The sequence below is a fragment of the Histomonas meleagridis genome (assembly GCF_020186115.1).
Source record: "Histomonas meleagridis strain 2922-C6/04-10x chromosome Unknown contig_68, whole genome shotgun sequence".
NCBI classification, from domain to species: Eukaryota; Parabasalia; order Tritrichomonadida; family Dientamoebidae; genus Histomonas; species Histomonas meleagridis.
This window is the reverse complement of record NW_027150909.1, coordinates 395,672-413,782: the sequence shown is the minus strand read 5'-3', so window position 1 is coordinate 413,782 and position 18,111 is coordinate 395,672. Positions and strand designations below refer to the sequence as shown.

General features: G+C 33.6%; 7 protein-coding genes across 7 annotated transcripts; 5 read left to right on the top strand and 2 right to left on the bottom strand.

The window, feature by feature from the left end:
- Positions 1–63: 63 nt before the first annotated feature.
- GO595_008488 (DDE superfamily endonuclease containing protein) lies at positions 64–897 on the top strand (the record flags this gene model as incomplete). Its single annotated transcript, XM_067922067.1, has 1 exon — positions 64–897. One exon carries the CDS (start codon positions 64–66, stop codon positions 895–897), a length of 834 nt encoding a protein of 277 aa, XP_067771254.1.
- Positions 898–3,333: 2,436 nt separating this feature from the next.
- GO595_008487 (tRNA 4-thiouridine(8) synthase ThiI) lies at positions 3,334–4,593 on the top strand (the record flags this gene model as incomplete). Its single annotated transcript, XM_067922066.1, has 1 exon — positions 3,334–4,593. The coding sequence occupies one exon, from the start codon at positions 3,334–3,336 to the stop codon at positions 4,591–4,593; it is 1,260 nt and encodes a 419-aa protein (XP_067771253.1).
- Positions 4,594–6,978: 2,385 nt separating this feature from the next.
- On the top strand, positions 6,979–7,578 carry GO595_008486 (uncharacterized protein; the record flags this gene model as incomplete). Its single annotated transcript, XM_067922065.1, has 1 exon — positions 6,979–7,578. The coding sequence occupies one exon, from the start codon at positions 6,979–6,981 to the stop codon at positions 7,576–7,578; it is 600 nt and encodes a 199-aa protein (XP_067771252.1).
- Positions 7,579–8,650: 1,072 nt separating this feature from the next.
- GO595_008485 (leucine rich repeat / protein phosphatase 2C domain containing protein) lies at positions 8,651–10,162 on the top strand (the record flags this gene model as incomplete). Its single annotated transcript, XM_067922064.1, has 1 exon — positions 8,651–10,162. The coding sequence occupies one exon, from the start codon at positions 8,651–8,653 to the stop codon at positions 10,160–10,162; it is 1,512 nt and encodes a 503-aa protein (XP_067771251.1).
- Positions 10,163–12,078: 1,916 nt separating this feature from the next.
- On the bottom strand, positions 12,079–13,668 carry GO595_008484 (T-complex protein 1 subunit beta; the record flags this gene model as incomplete). Its single annotated transcript, XM_067922063.1, has 1 exon — positions 12,079–13,668. One exon carries the CDS (start codon positions 13,666–13,668, stop codon positions 12,079–12,081), a length of 1,590 nt encoding a protein of 529 aa, XP_067771250.1.
- A 115-nt stretch (positions 13,669–13,783) lies between these two features.
- Positions 13,784–16,648, bottom strand: GO595_008483 (putative cytosolic regulator pianissimo; the record flags this gene model as incomplete). The annotated part of the gene is made up of 1 exon (XM_067922062.1): positions 13,784–16,648. The coding sequence occupies one exon, from the start codon at positions 16,646–16,648 to the stop codon at positions 13,784–13,786; it is 2,865 nt and encodes a 954-aa protein (XP_067771249.1).
- A 408-nt stretch (positions 16,649–17,056) lies between these two features.
- Positions 17,057–17,779, top strand: GO595_008482 (14-3-3 protein; the record flags this gene model as incomplete). Its single annotated transcript, XM_067922061.1, has 1 exon — positions 17,057–17,779. One exon carries the CDS (start codon positions 17,057–17,059, stop codon positions 17,777–17,779), a length of 723 nt encoding a protein of 240 aa, XP_067771248.1.
- Positions 17,780–18,111: the final 332 nt, after the last annotated feature.

Genomic DNA, 18,111 nt, shown 5'->3' with positions numbered 1-18,111 from the left:
TTATTGTCAGTTGTTCTTTACAACCAGGTTTTGTATTTAAATGAAGACTTCATAATAATCGCTATGAATGCATATCTAACAAAATATCAAGATATAACTAATTTTAAAGAAATGAAAGATTTTTTAGTTTCACACCAATTTATCGCAGATTTTAAGAAGAGAAACCATCTCTCTTCTATGGTTTTACATCTTAAAAGGAGACCAAATGTGACTGATAAAGAAAAATCTAATTGGATCGATACAATACAAAACCTTCTTACTTCTGTTGATCATAGTAGAATTGTCAATGTGGATGAAACATGCTGGAAGTGTTTTCCAAATGGTATGGTAACTTGGGCAGAAAAAGGATCTGATGGAATATCGATCAACTTAAATTCTTCACCGAAGGCATCGATAACTGTCCTGGCGAGCATACGTTCAGATGGAAACAAAATTCCCCTTTACTTTATAGCAAAAGGAAAGACTGATCTTGTAGAAACAACACAAATTAGTGATGTTTCACCTCACATGTCCACCCACTCAGAAAACAGATGGACCACTGAGGAAACGTTTTATGAGTATTTACTGTTCCTCCGGCAACACTTCAATGACGAAGATCCTATACATTTGTTACTTGACTCATATAAAGCCCACAAATGTCAATCAATTATCGATTTGGCAGAAACTCTGAAGATTAAATTATATTTCAAACCACCCGGTATGACTGATGAATTTCAACCATTAGATCGAAGGGTCTTCGGGTGTTTGAAGGCTACAGCACGTTATCTGTTTCGAAAAGAGTACAATCAAAACAATGAAAAAAAATTTACCAAATTACAAGCAGCACAATGCATGGTTTGGGCATGGGAACACCTGCAACCCAATATAATCCAAGAGTCTTGGTCAATCTATGAATAAAACATTTATTCATTAATTTTCTTTCAGACAGAAAGTATTCATATTGAGAGAAACGGTTTTTAACGGTCGTAAAAATCGCGAATTGGAAAGACATCAGGGTATTTCATAATTCATAAATTTGTTGGTTAAAAATAATTCAATAAGTTTAGTAACAGAATTTTTAATTTCTAAAACTTTATTATCATAAAGATAATGAAAAACATCATTTCGATGAAATTGAATCGCTGCTTCATATGCATCTTCAAATGATGAATGATTTTGTTCACATAAATGAATAATTTCTTCATTTCCACCTGCAACTGCATATTTACCTGTTTTACTTACATTTGCACCATTCAATAATAAATATTTAAAACATTCAATTGAGCCAAAAAATGCTGCATAATCGATTAATGAAGCATAATTATTAATAAAAGAACATCTTTCATAAAGTGATGGTTTAATTGTTTGTTTAAAATCAAAATCACTTTGTGATGATATTTCTTGAAGTTTTTCTATTTCATCATTTCGAATTATTTTTGAGATTTCATTTGGATTAACACCTTCTTTAACATATTTCTTATGAAGCTCAAAATCATTTATTTTAAGCTCCTCATAGCTTTCATTGTGATATTTATAAGAGTTGTAAAGATATTGTAAAATATTTGGTTGTTCATTTGCAAAATGATGCGCAAAATAAAAAGTTTTTTTGTTCTTAACTGAATTCGATGAAATTAAATTCATTTCAATCATTTTTTCAAGAATAAAATATGATTCTTGAGAGTTAATATCTAAGAGAAAATCTTTAAATCTATTAAATAATTCATTTTCATTTTTGTTTAATTCTTTTTCTTTGATTTCAATTTGTTTTATAAAATCAATATACAAATTTAAATCTTTCATTTGTGAAAGAATTGATGAATATATAATTCGACTGAGAATTAAATTTGAATAAGGTGATGTATCATCATTATTCAGCAGTTTCATGGTTGCACCAACAGATTCGATAATGTTTTCTTCAGTTAAATCAAAAATAATTTTTTCAAGAGATATTAAATATTGCATAAGCTTGGTTGAAGAATAATGAAATGATTGTTCAGTATTTGGTTTGCTTTTACTTGAGCTATTTCCCATTTTGGCTGCGACGATTAAAATGCACTGAAAGAACAATTTTGGCAAAAATGCCAAATATCATTTACCGATCATATTTTTATCAAAATTGAATGATTTATTTTTGACAATAAATATCGATATTTATCATATAACTAAAGGAAACAGTCAAATTAACATAAAATCCTCTCATAACCCAAATTTATATTTAAATAATGAAGAGATATGTATATTCTAATAGTTTGTTATAAATTCAGTGTCAATACTCTGGATTCATTAATAAAAAAAATTTTATATAAAAATGATATTTTTTTTAAACTTGATATTTGATAGATGGAATCAGTAAATATAAATAAAACATTGAATTTTTTATTTTAAACATCATAAAAATATTGAAATCAGGTTAAACATCTTTGGACATGGTTTTGTATTTTTATTTTTCTAAAATAAAATATGATACAGTAAATTTAAAGATTTTAAACAAAAATTATTATAATCCGATTGCAAAAGTGTTTTATTAAAATCTTAAATGAATTGCAACTTTCATTATGCATTAGTTGCATATAATGTTACTCCTCTTGCTGAGTATTCACTTCTTTCTGGGAATTACAAGAAAATAGCACTTAAAATTCTTCAAAATGTAAATCCAAAAATTCCTTATTCCATTGTTGAACAAGGTGATTTTGTTTTTGCAACTTTCACAGATATAAACAATTTAACATTTCTTTGTCTTTCAGATAAAGGAATTAATCAAGATTTAAGAATTTTATTCCTCAAAGAGCTACAAAGAGAATGGAATCAAAAATATGGAAATGATGGATACATGTTTACCGAGGATTCAAAAAATCTCGAATTCGGTAATGCTATTATTGCAGAGTTAATTCATAATTTTAACAATGAAAACTCAAGAAAGTTATCAATGATTAAAGAAAACCTGAATCAAGCACAAGAACAAATGACGCAGAATTTGACAAATGCTTTTGTTCGTGGTGAACAGCTTAATGTAATGGAAGAGAAAGCTGAAATTCTTAGAGATTCTTCCAGAGCATTCCATAGAGAAGCAGCTAGAGTAAGAAGGATGCTTTGTTTTGAAAAATATAAGTGGTGTATATTTGGTTCTTTAATAATTGTTGTTCTTATTTTTTTGATTATCTTAACTGCATGTGGTGGATTCGGTTTCCATAAGTGTAGATAATATTTTATAAATACTTTATAAGAAATTGTTTATTTTACTAATAAAACAATATTTAAAAAATATTTTTTTCTTCTGTTGAGGATTAAACGGGCACTGATATTAACGGTCGTTTTGGCGTTTTATTGATTCAAATCCATTGGTCAAACGAATCAATGCAAGAAGAAGAGCACACCCAAACAGTCACATTCTTTTATCACCCTCATGAACTTTCTTTGAAAGGTAAAAATAGGGCCCACTTTGAAGATGTTCTTTCTCAAAACATTCGTCAATTATTAAAAGCTGCTGGTGTTCAGAACATCAAAATCGAAAAAATTACTGGACGTCACTTTGTCACTGTTCCAATTGAGTATGAAATGCAACTTGCAGAAGTTTCTCCACGAATATTTGGTATTGCAAATTATGGTCATTGTATATCCTGTTCACGAGATGTTGAAGTTCTTAAATCCAAAGTCATTGAAAACGTCAAAGAAATTCTTGACAAACATCCCATAAATTCATTTCGTGTTGAAACATCACGTGTAGATAAGCGTTATCCTCTTACATCCCAAGATGTTTCCAAAGAAATAGGGACTGTTGTACATGAAGGTCTTAACATTCCTGTTAATCTTACTCAACCTGAGCTCACCATCAAAATTGAGATTCTTAATGACAAATTTGTTTTCTACACTGAACGCCTTCCAGGTGCCAAAGGTCTTCCAATCCACACCAGCGGTCATGTTGCATGTCTTTTAAGTGGTGGTTTTGACAGTCCAGTTGCTTCATGGCTAATGATGCGTCGTGGTTGCAGTGTCACATATATTCATTTCCATTCTTCACCTTATGGCGAATGGCGTTCCTCTGTTTCTAAAATCCGGAAAATCGTCCAACAATTATCATTATATGGCGGACCAACCAAATTTTATTCCGTAGCCATTGGAGAATCCCAACGAATAATAGCCACGAAAGCTCCTGCGAAATTGCGCATAACGTTATATCGACGTTTGATGATGCGTATTGCCAAAGAAATTGCCGAAAAGCATAAATGCTTAGCACTTGCGACAGGCGACAGCCTTGGTCAAGTTGCGTCACAAACCATCGAAAGTATGACGACTATCCAAAGCGTCATTCAGCCGATGCTTATCATGCGGCCACTTTTAGGCTTCTGCAAAGAAGAAATCATGGAAAGGGCCAAAGAAATCGGCACGTATGACATAAGCATACTGCCCGGCGGCGATTGCTGCTCGCATATGTTGCCTAAAAACGTGGCAACAAAACCTTCGATGAATAATGCCGAAGAAGGCGAAAAGAATTTGGACTTGAAGGCAATGGTGGAAAGTGCAATCAACGGCGCACAAATTATTGATATAAACGAGCCTTGGAATGAGGATGAAAATGAAACTGGCGCTGCGTGTCCATTCACTTTCCAGGAATGAATGATATAAGTAAATTTGATTGTACTAAATATTACGCAAATTTTCTCTTTGCATTAAAATGAGAAATGTTTAATAAGATGTGTCCTATACAATTGTTGTAGTGTGTGTAATATATTACATAATCATTGGCCTATATATCACAAATGTATGCATAACATTACTCAACAATGTTAAAATGGTTTCAATGGGACATATAATTATGTTTAATATGTTTTTACTTCGTTATATATAGTTGTACATTAGGGAAATAAATTCCCTTTTCACAAAGATTATTCTTTTTATTTATAAGCATGTGAAAACTAAAATTGAACCTTATAGAAACATTTAATAAGCATTTATTATTTTTCCTTTGTTTGGTACATGGATACTTATCAGTGCTATGAAGTTGCTTAGGCATCTTACCAACCGAAGAATTGTATCCAATATTTTCAGATTTGGTAAAAAAAAAAAAAAAATTATTTTGACATGAAAATTATTTTTGTTTACAGCGAAACAAATGAAATATTAAAATAAATAAATAAATTAATCAGAGGGATTTACCACGTCCTGAAGAGAAATTTTTACCTTCACTTACCTTGAAATATAGTTTAAAGAAATCCTTTTACCACTTTAGTGGTACTAGTTTTTCTTCCTTTTCTTTTTCTTTTATGTAAATTTTTCCAAGTGTAATAAATGGTTCTTCGACGTTAGTATTACTAAACGCAGATGTTTCGAAAAAATAAGCTCCGAGTTGCTTGGCAAGAGTAGTTCCCTCTTGTGTAGTGACTTCTCGATTTTCCTCAAGATCGATTTTGTTCCCACAAATTACAACTTTAAATTTATTTTTACCTTTTGTATCTTTAATTCTATGTAGATTCCTTTTACCGCTTCAAAAGAAGAGTGATTATCAATAGAATAGCATATAATAAAAAATTCAGCATACTTGATGTTAAAAGGCCCTATTTCAGTTTCACCACCTATATCGGTGATACTGAATTCAAGGTTTTTTACATTAATTGTTATAGTGCGTTGCATATTATCGCAAATTGTTGGTTCATATATTGATTCAAAGTAACTTCGAACAAACCGCATTGTTAATACAGATTTGCCAACAAAGGGTTGCCCAAAAACAGTGATTTTACATTGCATCAAGCAGTCTGAAACAAAATGCTTTTGGGCTGCCCCATTTCGAAAGTTGCCAGTACTCAAAAAATGTCAAGTTGCCAATTGAAATCTGTTTTAATAATATACTAAGAATTCAACGCAATTTGGACTGAAAAAGCCATCGATCCAAAAAATTTCTAGATACATAAAAATTTTAATATTTCAAAAGAATTTCCACAAAAAGACAACAATACTAATCAACATAACATCAACAGGAACACATGAAATTAGAATAATATTACGTAATTGAATCATAAAAAGAAGTTTGTCACAACTTTTTGAATGAATAAATTGCCGATCAGTAAACTTTTTGAGTGCTATGATGGGAATGATATCATGTCACAGCTATAGTCTTTTATTTTCTACATATGAAATTTTATCAAAAAGATAACATTCCAAAATTTAATTTAAAATAAAATATGATCAATTTATTGAATGAAACAAACTTCTGTTCTTCCATCATTGTTTCCTTCATTGTTATTAGTACCGTCAGTCTTGTTTTGTTTTGGCGGTGGCATTGGTTTTTGTTTTTGCTTTTCTTGCTTCTGATTTGATTTAAATTTCATTTATAATTCTTTTTCTTTTTCGTTTTCGTCTTTTAGTGGTCCAAAAATTTGTTGAAGTACATCCAATCCGACTTTATCGAAAACTCCTTGGCAACTTCTTTGATCAAAAAATGTTGCCTCTAAAAATGTGGCATTAAATCGAGTTGCAATTTGGCGTCCCTCGTCTGGGATTACTTGTGGCGTTTTGTTTTGATTTTTAGTAAATGCAACAACATATTGAAATACATTTGTATCAGTTATATATTGTTGAGAACTAGATATAAATTCAATCATTGCTTCATATGTTTCTCTGGATGTTGTTTTGTATAAATATATTATTGCTCTACAACCACGGAAGTACGTAGGGATTATTGTTCCAAATTTGGAATCTTTCATGAAAGATTAATCCTGTATCCCAAATTTGCATTGCGATCTGCTTGCCACGAATGGTTGCTTTGTATATTTTGAAAGAAACCCCAATTGTAGATGGAGATTCTGAATCAAATGCTCTAAGTAAAAAGGCTACTTTTTTGGCTTTGCTTGAACCAATAACAATCACTTTGCATGAGGTAGAGTCGTCCATTCAACCAATTGGATAAATGATTTCCATTTTAAGCTCAAATGTGCATTGAAAATTTTTTTTGAGAGGGATTTGAGAGTAACCGCATTTTAGGAATGACAGTTAAAAAGCATTGAAATGGAGCCTGAAATTAATGAGAAGAAAGAAGTTCAAAATCAACCTCTAGATGTAAACGACATCCCTTTGTGTTTCCGTGTTTCTTATGTCATAATATTCACTATAGGCGCCGCACCTTGGATGCTCATTTTCGTTCCTATTATCATGATTTGCAAATTTTTCAACACAATTATTCATTGCATTTGTCCTGATTCAAAGAGGTGGTGTCCGTGTCCATGTTGTGAAGGAAATTGTATTGATTACTTATGGTTTCGTTTTGGTTGGCAATTTTATAATTGTTGTCCATCTTGTTGTTACATTACTGCAGAGGAATGTACTTGTTGCGGAAAACCATCGTGTATCTGTCAGACACCATATTTTAGGTGCACGAGTGAAGAATGTTGTTGTTGCTGTTGCCCTGATCCAACAGAAGATTCGATTGAAAGAGCCAATGCCCGTATGTCTAATCGAAAACCCACAGGTGAATCAGCTGTAACTATTCCAACTGATCAAAACTATAATAATCCTTATTTCAATGAAGAACAAGCATATGCACAGGGAACTCAGTATTACCCATATGTAAATAATGAAATGGTTGAAGACAATTTAGTTCCGAATTAACTTATAAGTAAAATAATGTTAATATTTGCAGATTAAAAAAGTAAAAACAAATAGTGTCGTGATGCGTATTCATAATAACATATGATATGTTTTTCTTTTCGACAATTAATTAAATTCATGGAATATCTCTTGAATCTTTGGGTATTCTTTTGTCCAATTAATGTCATAATTTTTACATGCTTCATGTTGACACAAGGGATTTAATTATTCTAGAACTCACAATGAAACAATGTTAATGAGAAAGATATTTACAAATTTCTCCGCAAAGTTGAACCAAATGTTTTGAAGGAGAGTTCTCCTATATCTCTTGATTTCAACTGTACTGGTTCTACTGTTGCTGTTGGTCGTAAACTTCAAAACCATTACGGATTTTGCAGGAAAACTAAGTTTGTACTTCTAATTGTTCATATTATTGAATGCTCATAGAAAGTGTAATTTGGAATGATAAAATTATTGAATTTATAATCGAATTAAAAAAAAAATATGGATGTTTCATGTCAAATCAAATTATATTGAAGGATTAAATGTATCTGACTGTATAAATGTGTTTGATCAATAAATGCTTTCTTATCCAAGGCAGAAAAATGCCAAATGCAGTGAAACCGTTTAGTTGATTTCAATTTATATATGGTCGACCAATTTTTGAAGATTTTGGATGTGCGATGTCAACATTTCTGGGCCCCGCGACGTTATAAAGGAATTTCACAAAATAAAAGAAGCTCACTCGATTTCTATTTCTCGATGTTCTCTTTTGGAAATACCTATTTGGATACGTTCTCTTGAAAATTTAAACATACTCGATCTATCATCAAATTCATTTGAATCACTTGACCCACTATGGGAGTCCAACTTGCCATCTTTGCATGAATTGAATTTATCAGCATGTTGGCTTCGAAAACTTCCTTTTGGAATTCCAACGTTTGCTAATTCACTTGAAACATTGATTCTTGATGGGAATTATCTCGGTGAATCCTTTCCAAATTTTTCTGTTTTTCACAAATTGAAAACACTTTCTATCATTGGAAATGATTTTATGAACATTCCAATTCTGCCCAAAAATTTACAAAAGTTAATGTTTAGATTAAACACATTTTCTACAATTCCCGACTGTACCATTTCAGTCATTGATGCAAGTTATTGCAAAATACGCGGAAAATTAACAATAAATGCACATCAAATCACATCTTTGGACTTATCCCATTGCGGTTTGTTTGGACATATTTCGTTCCCTCCGTTACCACTTCTTGACTCATTAAATCTTTCGAACAACTCAATCTCGAGCATATCATTTGAATCCTCAAGACGACTTACAATGCTTAATCTTTCGTACAATGCCATCTCTGAGTTCCCCTCCTTTCTTTTTAGGTTTCCTATGCTTCGGCATCTTGAAATTTCACATAATGTAATTCCTGGAATTCCACGAGATCTATCACCTTTGAAGCGTCTTGAGATCCTTGATATATCTCATAACCAACTTATAACACCACGTCTCTTATTACCGATTAAACTTCAAACGTTGATTGCGTCATTCAATTATTCCATGGCTTTTGAAGCTTTTCCTTCTTCACTTAAGCACATTGATGTCTCCTTTTGTTCCACTGTTGTTATCCCGCCTATATCCCCTTCCATTGAATGGATTGCGGTGTTTTTTGTTTCTGCAATTTACATAAACGAAAAGATGAAACCGTTAAACGATGAAACTCATCAAAAAACCGCCGATGGAATGCAAAGTGATCTCGAGACTGCTCTTGCTCCAGCATCACTGTTTCGGCCATCGCGTGTATTTCGTACCAACACCAATTTCCTTAACATCCCCACTCTTATCAATGATAAGTTAAGTGATCATATTGGATGCTCAGCTACATCAGGACATTCGACAAAGTATGAAGATAACTTCATGAGCATTACCATTGATGATATATCTTATATTGGTGTATTTGATGGTCATGCAGGTCATGAATCTGCATATATTAGTGCCGAAACATTTTCAAAATTACTTGGCCCAATAGTCGGAACTGTATTTGATGAGGACACACATATTGTTAAGAAGGCAATGAAGCGTTCTTTTGCTATGGTTAATGATGAATTATCACGACGTGCAGTTAAAGATGGTACAACCGCCGTCGTTATGGCTGTAAAAGGACATCGCGTCGTCATTGGTCATGTTGGAGATTCGCTTGCGCTTCTTGTACGTAGTAATAGCGCGGAATGGCTCACGAGTCCACATCGTCCATATGAACTCATTGAATATAATCGAATGAAGGACCAACAAAAGGCAGTGACACCCGATTGGCGCGTCGATGGGAAACTGTGCGTCTCGCGGTCACTCGGCGATTTCTGGTGCTGCGATGGAATGTACGACAAACCTGACGTGGAGGTGAAAGAATTGCCGAATGACGTCGTGAGCGTTGTGATGGCATGTGACGGTCTGTGGGACTATATAGACATTGGAGCGGTGGCAAACGTCGTACGTAAAATTAAGGACCCTGTGAAAGCGGCGAAGCTTTTGCAGGACTACGCATTCGCTGCTGGAAGCCACGACTCAATATCAGTGATTGTGGTGAACTTCACTGACGATATATAATTTATTTGTAAAAAGTTTTAGAGATTTGAAAATGATTTCGATTTTGGGTTTGTTACAACATTGTCATAGGACTCCACGAGACTGGTGAAGGGTTTGTGCTGTATATATATTCGAATTATCGAGATTTTTGCTGTTATCTAAAGCTGTTGTGACTTGTTGTTATGTTTCAAGGAGATTCTTTAGGACCAAAAATAAAATTATCTCAAAATCTGAAAGAGAATGTAAATTTTTTCTCATAAGCATGCACGAAGTAGTTGAAAGGATAGTCATATAAATTCTTGAAGGAAAATTGAAATTTTGACAAATTAGTTTAATTTCGCCATTTATTCAGACCTAACCATTTGCGTGGAAATTTTATATTTTTGTATGTGTGATTGCTTTGCTAAAATCAATCAAAACTTTTATAAGTAGCATAAGATATTATTTTAAGACATTATAAGGGAAAGAATACGAAATTATTTTGATAAATGTTGTTAACAATTTTCTTTTTTTGGTATTTTGGTGATTCATTTGATTTTATAATGAAAGAATTTGAAATGAACAATTACAAATCAATTTTTTTAATATGTTTCCAATGTTTGTATTGCAATTTTCTCATTTTGCTGCAGTACGTTATTGTAAATATTGATGAAAGGGTTCAAAGTTTATATTCTGAATCAGCAAAATGGCTTTTCTGGATCTCTAAATTCAATGGCAAAAAGAAAATTTAAAACTTCGGCCACGGTTGTTTTGAATTCTCTTTCTCAATTTCACAAACCGTTTTTGTTTGTAATGTTATGAAAAACTTGATCGTCAGACACAGTTATTATTCAAATTCCAGAAGATAAATGAACCAAGAAATTTTTTCACAAGTTATTAACCGATTCCAATTGAATTTCAAATAATTAAAAGTATTTTCATGTTTATTGAAGAGACGAACTATAAAGCTGATTCCGAAAGCTGGTTCAATAAATTATGAATTTGGTAAAAGCACAAAGGATCAAATTGGGGATCATTTTCCTTTTGCTCATCTGTCAAAATATTATTAGTTTCATCAATATTTTTTGGAGTATTAGGCGAATTCTTGGTTATTAACCTTCCACAATAAAAAAAGTCTTCTTCTGATTTCACATCCAGATTCAATGTTTTTATCTTCCGAATAATTGAATTCCATCTATTTTTGACATTATTAATGGATCTGTTATTAAAACACTTGCAAATGACAGACCATCTTGGACCTAATATATTATATTTTATAAATAATATATGATCTTCTTCAACTGTCCACGGGGAACGGTTTACATTTGGCGATAAATAGAATTTCCATCTTTCTCTACATTGTCTGGAACTTCTAGTTTTAATTTTAGATGAAATAAATTCCCAATCCTTTATTCCATATTTTTGAACGAGTTTCATTAGTTTCTGATCCTCTTCAGCTGAGAATGTTTTCCTCTTTTTCTTGAAAGGTGATTCATTATATAAAACATGTTGTTGAATCTCAGAATATTCCATTTTTTGACCCAAAGTTGCAATCAGCTTTTTATAATGACCATTTAATTTCAATCAAAGCTGTTTGGGTTTTGTGAGGTGCATTAAAAATTGAGTTGCATAAAACTTTTTTCCATTCAATATTGACCAGTTGCATTTATTTTCATTCAATTAACTGTATCGTTACAATAACCGTCAAATTTTTATAAAATTTGTTTTCTCCTCTTCATTTTGGATTATTACAGCACCAATTCCGTGTCATATTACATCAACAAAGATTTCCTCCCTTAGGCCCTCACCTTCAATATATAAATAAACATTTTTATCCAAATTGAACTCTTCTTCTGTTGGAACACATCAAAACAAAAAAATTGTTGGAAGTTCTTAAGAACAGCACAAAGTTCAAACAACGAAATGCGCTTCGAAAAATAAAATCAAAATTTCAATGTTTAACGTCCCTTTTGCTTAGGTGCAGGTTTGCACTTGACAATTTCATCCACTCTCAATATCTGCTCTGCTGCTTCAGTTGCAGATATGACTATCTGTCTCTTGACCTTAAAGCTTTCTGTAATTCCCAACTTTTCGACGTCTGCTACGCCTCTTCCGTTAATGTCCAATCCATACGTTGTCTTGCCTTGTGCGTGAGCAGCTCTAATGTTTGCAACAACTTCCGGCGCGTCCAAACCAGCGTTTTGTGCAAGTATCATTGGGATCTGTCTTAATGCTCTTGCGAATGCGTCCATAGCAAGTGATACTTTTCCTGGCGTCTTCTTTGCTTCTGTTTCCACAGCATCAGCCATTAATACTTCGCTACAACCTGCGCCTAAGACAGTCCTCTTTTCACTCATCATGGATGCAATAACACATAACGCATCATGAATAGAACGGTCTGCTTCATCAAGCATTTGAACAGTGGCACCTCGAAGCACAATGGTGCACGTGGCTGGTTCCTTACAACCGGAGAATTTCAATAGTTTATCCTCGCCGATCATAATCGTCTCAACGCAATCGCAATGTCCGAGTTTGACACTTTCCGGCGTGTCAAACGTTGAGACAATGTCTCCGCCAGTAACTAAGGCAAGACGCTCAACACCGGCAAAATCTGCTTGCTCAACAGAGTTGATGCCATGAGAGGTGAAGTATTCCTCGGGGAGGTTGTATATCAGTTGGCGGTTGACAAAAACATTCGGATGATGCGCTGCAATCTTCTCGCATTTGTCAATCATCTTCTTACGTTCGGCGGTCTCGATCTTGGCGAGTTGATCTGGTGAGTCGGTTTCAATCTTGGCTCCTTGGATTTTGATCTTATCGGCATCCATGGATGTATTTGCAATGAGAATGTTGGCATTCTCGACTTTGTGTGGTTGTCCAACACCAAACTTGCACTTAAGAATAAGGCCATCAACAAGTTGGCTCTCACGAAGTGCTCCACCTTGGATTTTAACAATGGAAATGGCATCAAGACGTGATGGATCACGAAGACGTTCAACTGCTCTGACTGCTATTTCAGCAAATTGATCACGTTCCATGGCTAAAACTTTGGAGTTAAGTGTGGTAGCTGCAACTTTAAGAAGATCTTCTCTGAATTTGGCTGGATCTGCTTCATTTGTCTTAGCAGACTTTTCTAAAGCTTCAACAGCAACCTTAGCAGCTGCTCTCCAACCTTGGATAATAGTTTGTGGATGAATACCTTTGTCAACAAGACCTTCAGCTTCATGAAGAAGTTGACCAGCTAAAACAGCTACTGATGTAGTACCATCACCAACTTCCTTATCTTGAGCTTGAGAAAGTTCAACGATTAAATGAGCTGCAGGGTTATCCACGACGATTGATTTCAGAATTGTAGCACCATCATTTGTGACGTTAATTGCTTCTTGATGAGAAAGAGATTGAAGGATTTTATCCATACCCTTTGGACCCAAAGTTGTTTTTACGAGATCTGAAATTGCCATAGCACCTACGAAAGCTGACATACGTGCAATTTCACCACGTTCTTCATCAGCTTGTGAATCTAAAAGCTTCACGCCTGCTGTTTTCATTTAAAGTGGCCAAATAAAAAAGTGACGCAGAACGTTTATTACTTTTCAAATATAAAAAGTGGCACTAACTTGTTGATAATGTCCCATCACATCTTTCGTTTTTTTTTACACATAGTTATTTCTGTTTATTATTCAAAGTCCGTATTTCTGAAAACGACCGAACAGACTTTCCACTAAGGAGCTCGTTTATCTTTGCTCGTACTTGATCTATTAATTGTTTATCATATTCTTTCTTCATCATCGGCATTAATGGTGTTTGTTTGAACAAATAACTAATGAACTCTCGAGATTCTGGCGCAAAATTAAAGGAACTCATTAACGAATGGGCATACAATGCCAAATCGTTCTTCTCTAGCTCTTTCCCTCTTGTTCGATATATCTCAGTTAGTTTTGTTCGTGCATTCTTGGAGAGAAGTGAGTTCGCCATCTGTTTTAGAAGAGTTGTTATATCATTATAACCTTTAATATCTTCAAAAGGAGTAAGATTAAGAGTTAGTTTTGCTGGTGGCTCAAATGAATGGAATGGATCGCATGGGATAACACATTGGTGTTGTCCAAACTTGAAAAGTTCCCAATTATGTTTCTGTAAAACTGATGATAAATATGTAGATTGAGCAAATAAAGAAAGAGATGCAATAAGTGTTCCCTTCAAGACATAAGAAGGAGAACTTAATGCAGATTCGAACAATTTCTCGGCGATATCATTTTCTTTTACAATTTCTATTGTTTCTGGTACAGATGCAAAATGTCCAAGTGCAAAAAATGCTGCTCTTTGTTGTTTTAATGATTTGCTTTTAATTCTTTCCAATAGGATTGGGATTTTCGGAGTTAGTTTTTCGATTCCTGTAGATGTTTGAGAGACTTGTCCAAAGATATGAGGCGGTGCTTTAGTGCAGCCGTTAACGTCGATAATAGATGGTTGATGCGTGAACGATACGGAGAGGTTACCCTCAAAAGTGCATTCAACTGCTCTATCGTAAACCTCTAAGTACTTAACGTTCCCAGTTTCCATCCACCAATGAATTTCATCGTCAATTGGATAAATCGAAAACGCTACTTTCTTTGAGAGAAGTAATGAATACATAATGTGTGAGTGCTGACGTAATACATCATGCATTTGTTTGTCTGTTGCTATAGTTAATAATGCTTGATCATCAGTTGTAATGATCTCTCCTAAAAGATTAATGGCTAATGGAAGTTTGTCAAGAGCATTGTTGACCGTTAATTCTTTGATGTGAGGCATTAAAAGGCCTCTGAAGCCGCTTAATAGGAAATTTGGCGTCGTTTGTCTTTTGCGCCTGAGCTCTTCGATAGCTATTTTGTGGATTTCATTGCTGGGAGATGAAAGAAAAGTCCAAAAGACAGGAATTGCTAGATCAGCTTCGGGATAAAGTTTTAGAAGACCTAATACTGTCTTACATAGTGATATATTAGTGCATTTGGAACCAAGGCTTTGAAGAACTTGATGAAAACCCCAACGAGAAAGTATTGAGATTCCATTGCCATCTGACAAAAGAGATGTAACACAACATAAAAGAGCCCATTGAGGAGAAGAATTATCAATTGGATTATTGCCTTGTAAAGAAGTAAGAGTTTGAAGCATTGCTTGTTTGAAGGAAGTATTAGATTCAATTATTGGAACGCCCCATCCTTTTTGCATCAAGAGCTTAATAAGAGCAAATAGGGGTTCAATCATAGTAGCGCATTTCCCAGGTGATGTAGATAAAAATGTTCCGCTGAAAAATTGGAAAAGTCGAGAATAAAGCTGCTTAGCCGAGGCTGATTGAGCTTCGGCATCATTATGAGGTAAAACAACAGTTAAAAGAACAAGGATTTGTGACCAATCCCATAATTTTGTATCTGATGGTAAAGTAAAACCAACAACAGTTGTAAGCTGATGTGATGACCCAAGTGCTTGTGAAAGGTCAAATAAAAGTGAATTTGGAACATTTGTTGATGATATTGTTGTATTAAATGAATGAGGAGCAAGGTCAACGCCAAAAACTCCAGAATGACTTGTACATGGAAGGAGCTCATTTAAGAATGAGGCTGCTGTTGTTTTTGTTGATGCAATTTGATTGAGTTTCTCTATAAATCCAAGACGAATAAGTGCCGATAGACATAAACCGCTAAAACCGTCGGTGATACTTGTTGTGTTCCCTCCAATCTTAAGAAGGTCTCGAAATATTTTGATGACAGCATCTGTTTCATGTGGGATACACATTACTAAATCATGAATTGCATCATTTTGTAATCCAAAAGATAATAGTCCTGGCCATGTCCTAAGTAAGTAAGAAAGTGCTTTACATGATGACTCAAGTTTATCTGATGGTTTGAGCTGAGAAATTGGTGATAAAAGTGGTAGAAGAAAACAATTATCTTTGATGATGGGAAGTTGCTTCTCAATACCATATGCAATCAAGGATGACATATGTTGGCAACCATATTCAGAGAGGTAACTAACAAGTATTTGAAAAATTTCTGGTATTTCTTTTATATTATCACAAATTAAGATAGCTTCGCCAAGATATCCAACAATAAGAGACTTAAACGTGTTCCCTTGTTTTTGATATAATGAAACAAGACCTCTGAGAATAGATGTTGGTAACTCTTTGCGATATCGAAGGAGTAATGAAATGTACCTAAATGAACTATATTTTTCATCATCTATTTTTTGGATTTGTGTTCTTTGATCTAACGATTGTGCAATCAAATAATCAAAATGATACTTTTTTGTAATTGTTTCTGGAGAAAAAAGTTCGATATTACTACATATTCTGAGGATGCATGATCTAATTCCTGTATCTTGAACTGTGTAAATTTTATGTAAATATGATGAAATTGTATCTAAATCAAGCTGAGAAAAAATCAAATTGTCAACATCTTGTTCAAGTGAAATTAAAGTAGTAAGAAGGTCTGCAGTATTATACTTACTATAAACCAGTTCAAAAAGAGCAGCTTCAAATTCTTTTGCAGACATCAGCAGCTTAACTTAAGGGCACCCCAATCAAATTTTAGTTTTTTTTGTGTGTTTAGGAAAATAACTAATTTAATTAAATTAATGATAAATATCCCCACATATATGTGTTATACAAATGTGATAACTTCTAGGTTTTTCAAATTTTTTAAATCATAATTTATTCAATTTTGTTTTCAAGATTTTTCATTACTGTTTTAACAAGCATGTGTAACCAAGCTGAGAGGAACGTAATATACAACTTTGATTATGGCCTGAGTGTTTGGCTTTTTTTGATTAGTTTTCAGAAAACTTCTGGAAATTCATTAAATCCTTTCAATTAATCGATTTCAATGTTAACCGTAAATTTTTCTCTCAAAGATTCCCCACAATTGTAGAATTAATTCAAAAAGTAACCTATTTCACATCTTAATGTCATCAGATCGAGACTCTTTCCTTTTTATGGCTCAACTATATGACCAAACAGAACGCCATCAAGAGATGGTTGACGCAATGAAAAAAGCAATTGAGCTTAATCCAGAATTAAATAATGATGAACGCAATCTTCTTTCTATTGCCTATAAGAATGTTGTTGGATCCCGTCGTGATGGCCTCCGTATGATTAATGCCATTGTTGACCATGAAGAAAGTCGAGGAAACTCAGCACGTGTTGAACAGCTTCAAGCTTATAAAAAGACAATTCTCGAAGAACTCGAAAAGTATTGCAATGAACTTATAACTCTTGTTGATCAAAAGCTTCTTCCAGCTGCAAAGACCCCAGAGTCACGTGTATTCTTTGAAAAACTCAAAGCAGATTATTACCGTTATATTTGTGAAGCAAAACCCGAATCAGAAAAGGACGAGCCTGCTAACAAAGCCAAGGAATGCTATGAGAATGCTATGGAAATTTCAAAGAATGAAATTCCACCAAGTCGCCCAACGTCCCTTGGTCTTATTCTCAACTATTCTGTTTTCCTTTACGAAATACTTGGGCAAAAGTCAGCAGCTATTGAACTCGCACAAAAAACATATAATGAATGTAGTCAAATTGTTGATGAAAATTCAGATAATTCATATTCCGAAGCTACAATGATCTTACAACTTCTTCGTGATAACGTTTCGCTTTGGACACAAGAAGATAATCAACAAGAATAAGAAGAATTAACACAGGTGACATGAAACAATAAACACCTCATTTAATCCACTTTTTGGTAGCTATTTAATCGTGTTTTTACTTAAACCGAAAATAAACTGGTGGAAAAAAATCGGCAGTATCGGTTCCACTTTTTGAACGTGATTCTATTAAAACCGATCAAAAAATGCTGCTAATTTTTTACAACCAGTTTACAGTTTTTTTGTTCTCAAAAACATAATGAATAGTCAAAAAATTATATTTTTCAATTATCGCTGATATTATAAAAAATAAAATTATCCAGAGCCATGTTGTCATGTACTATTTTGGTTGACATTTTTTACAAGTCGCTTTA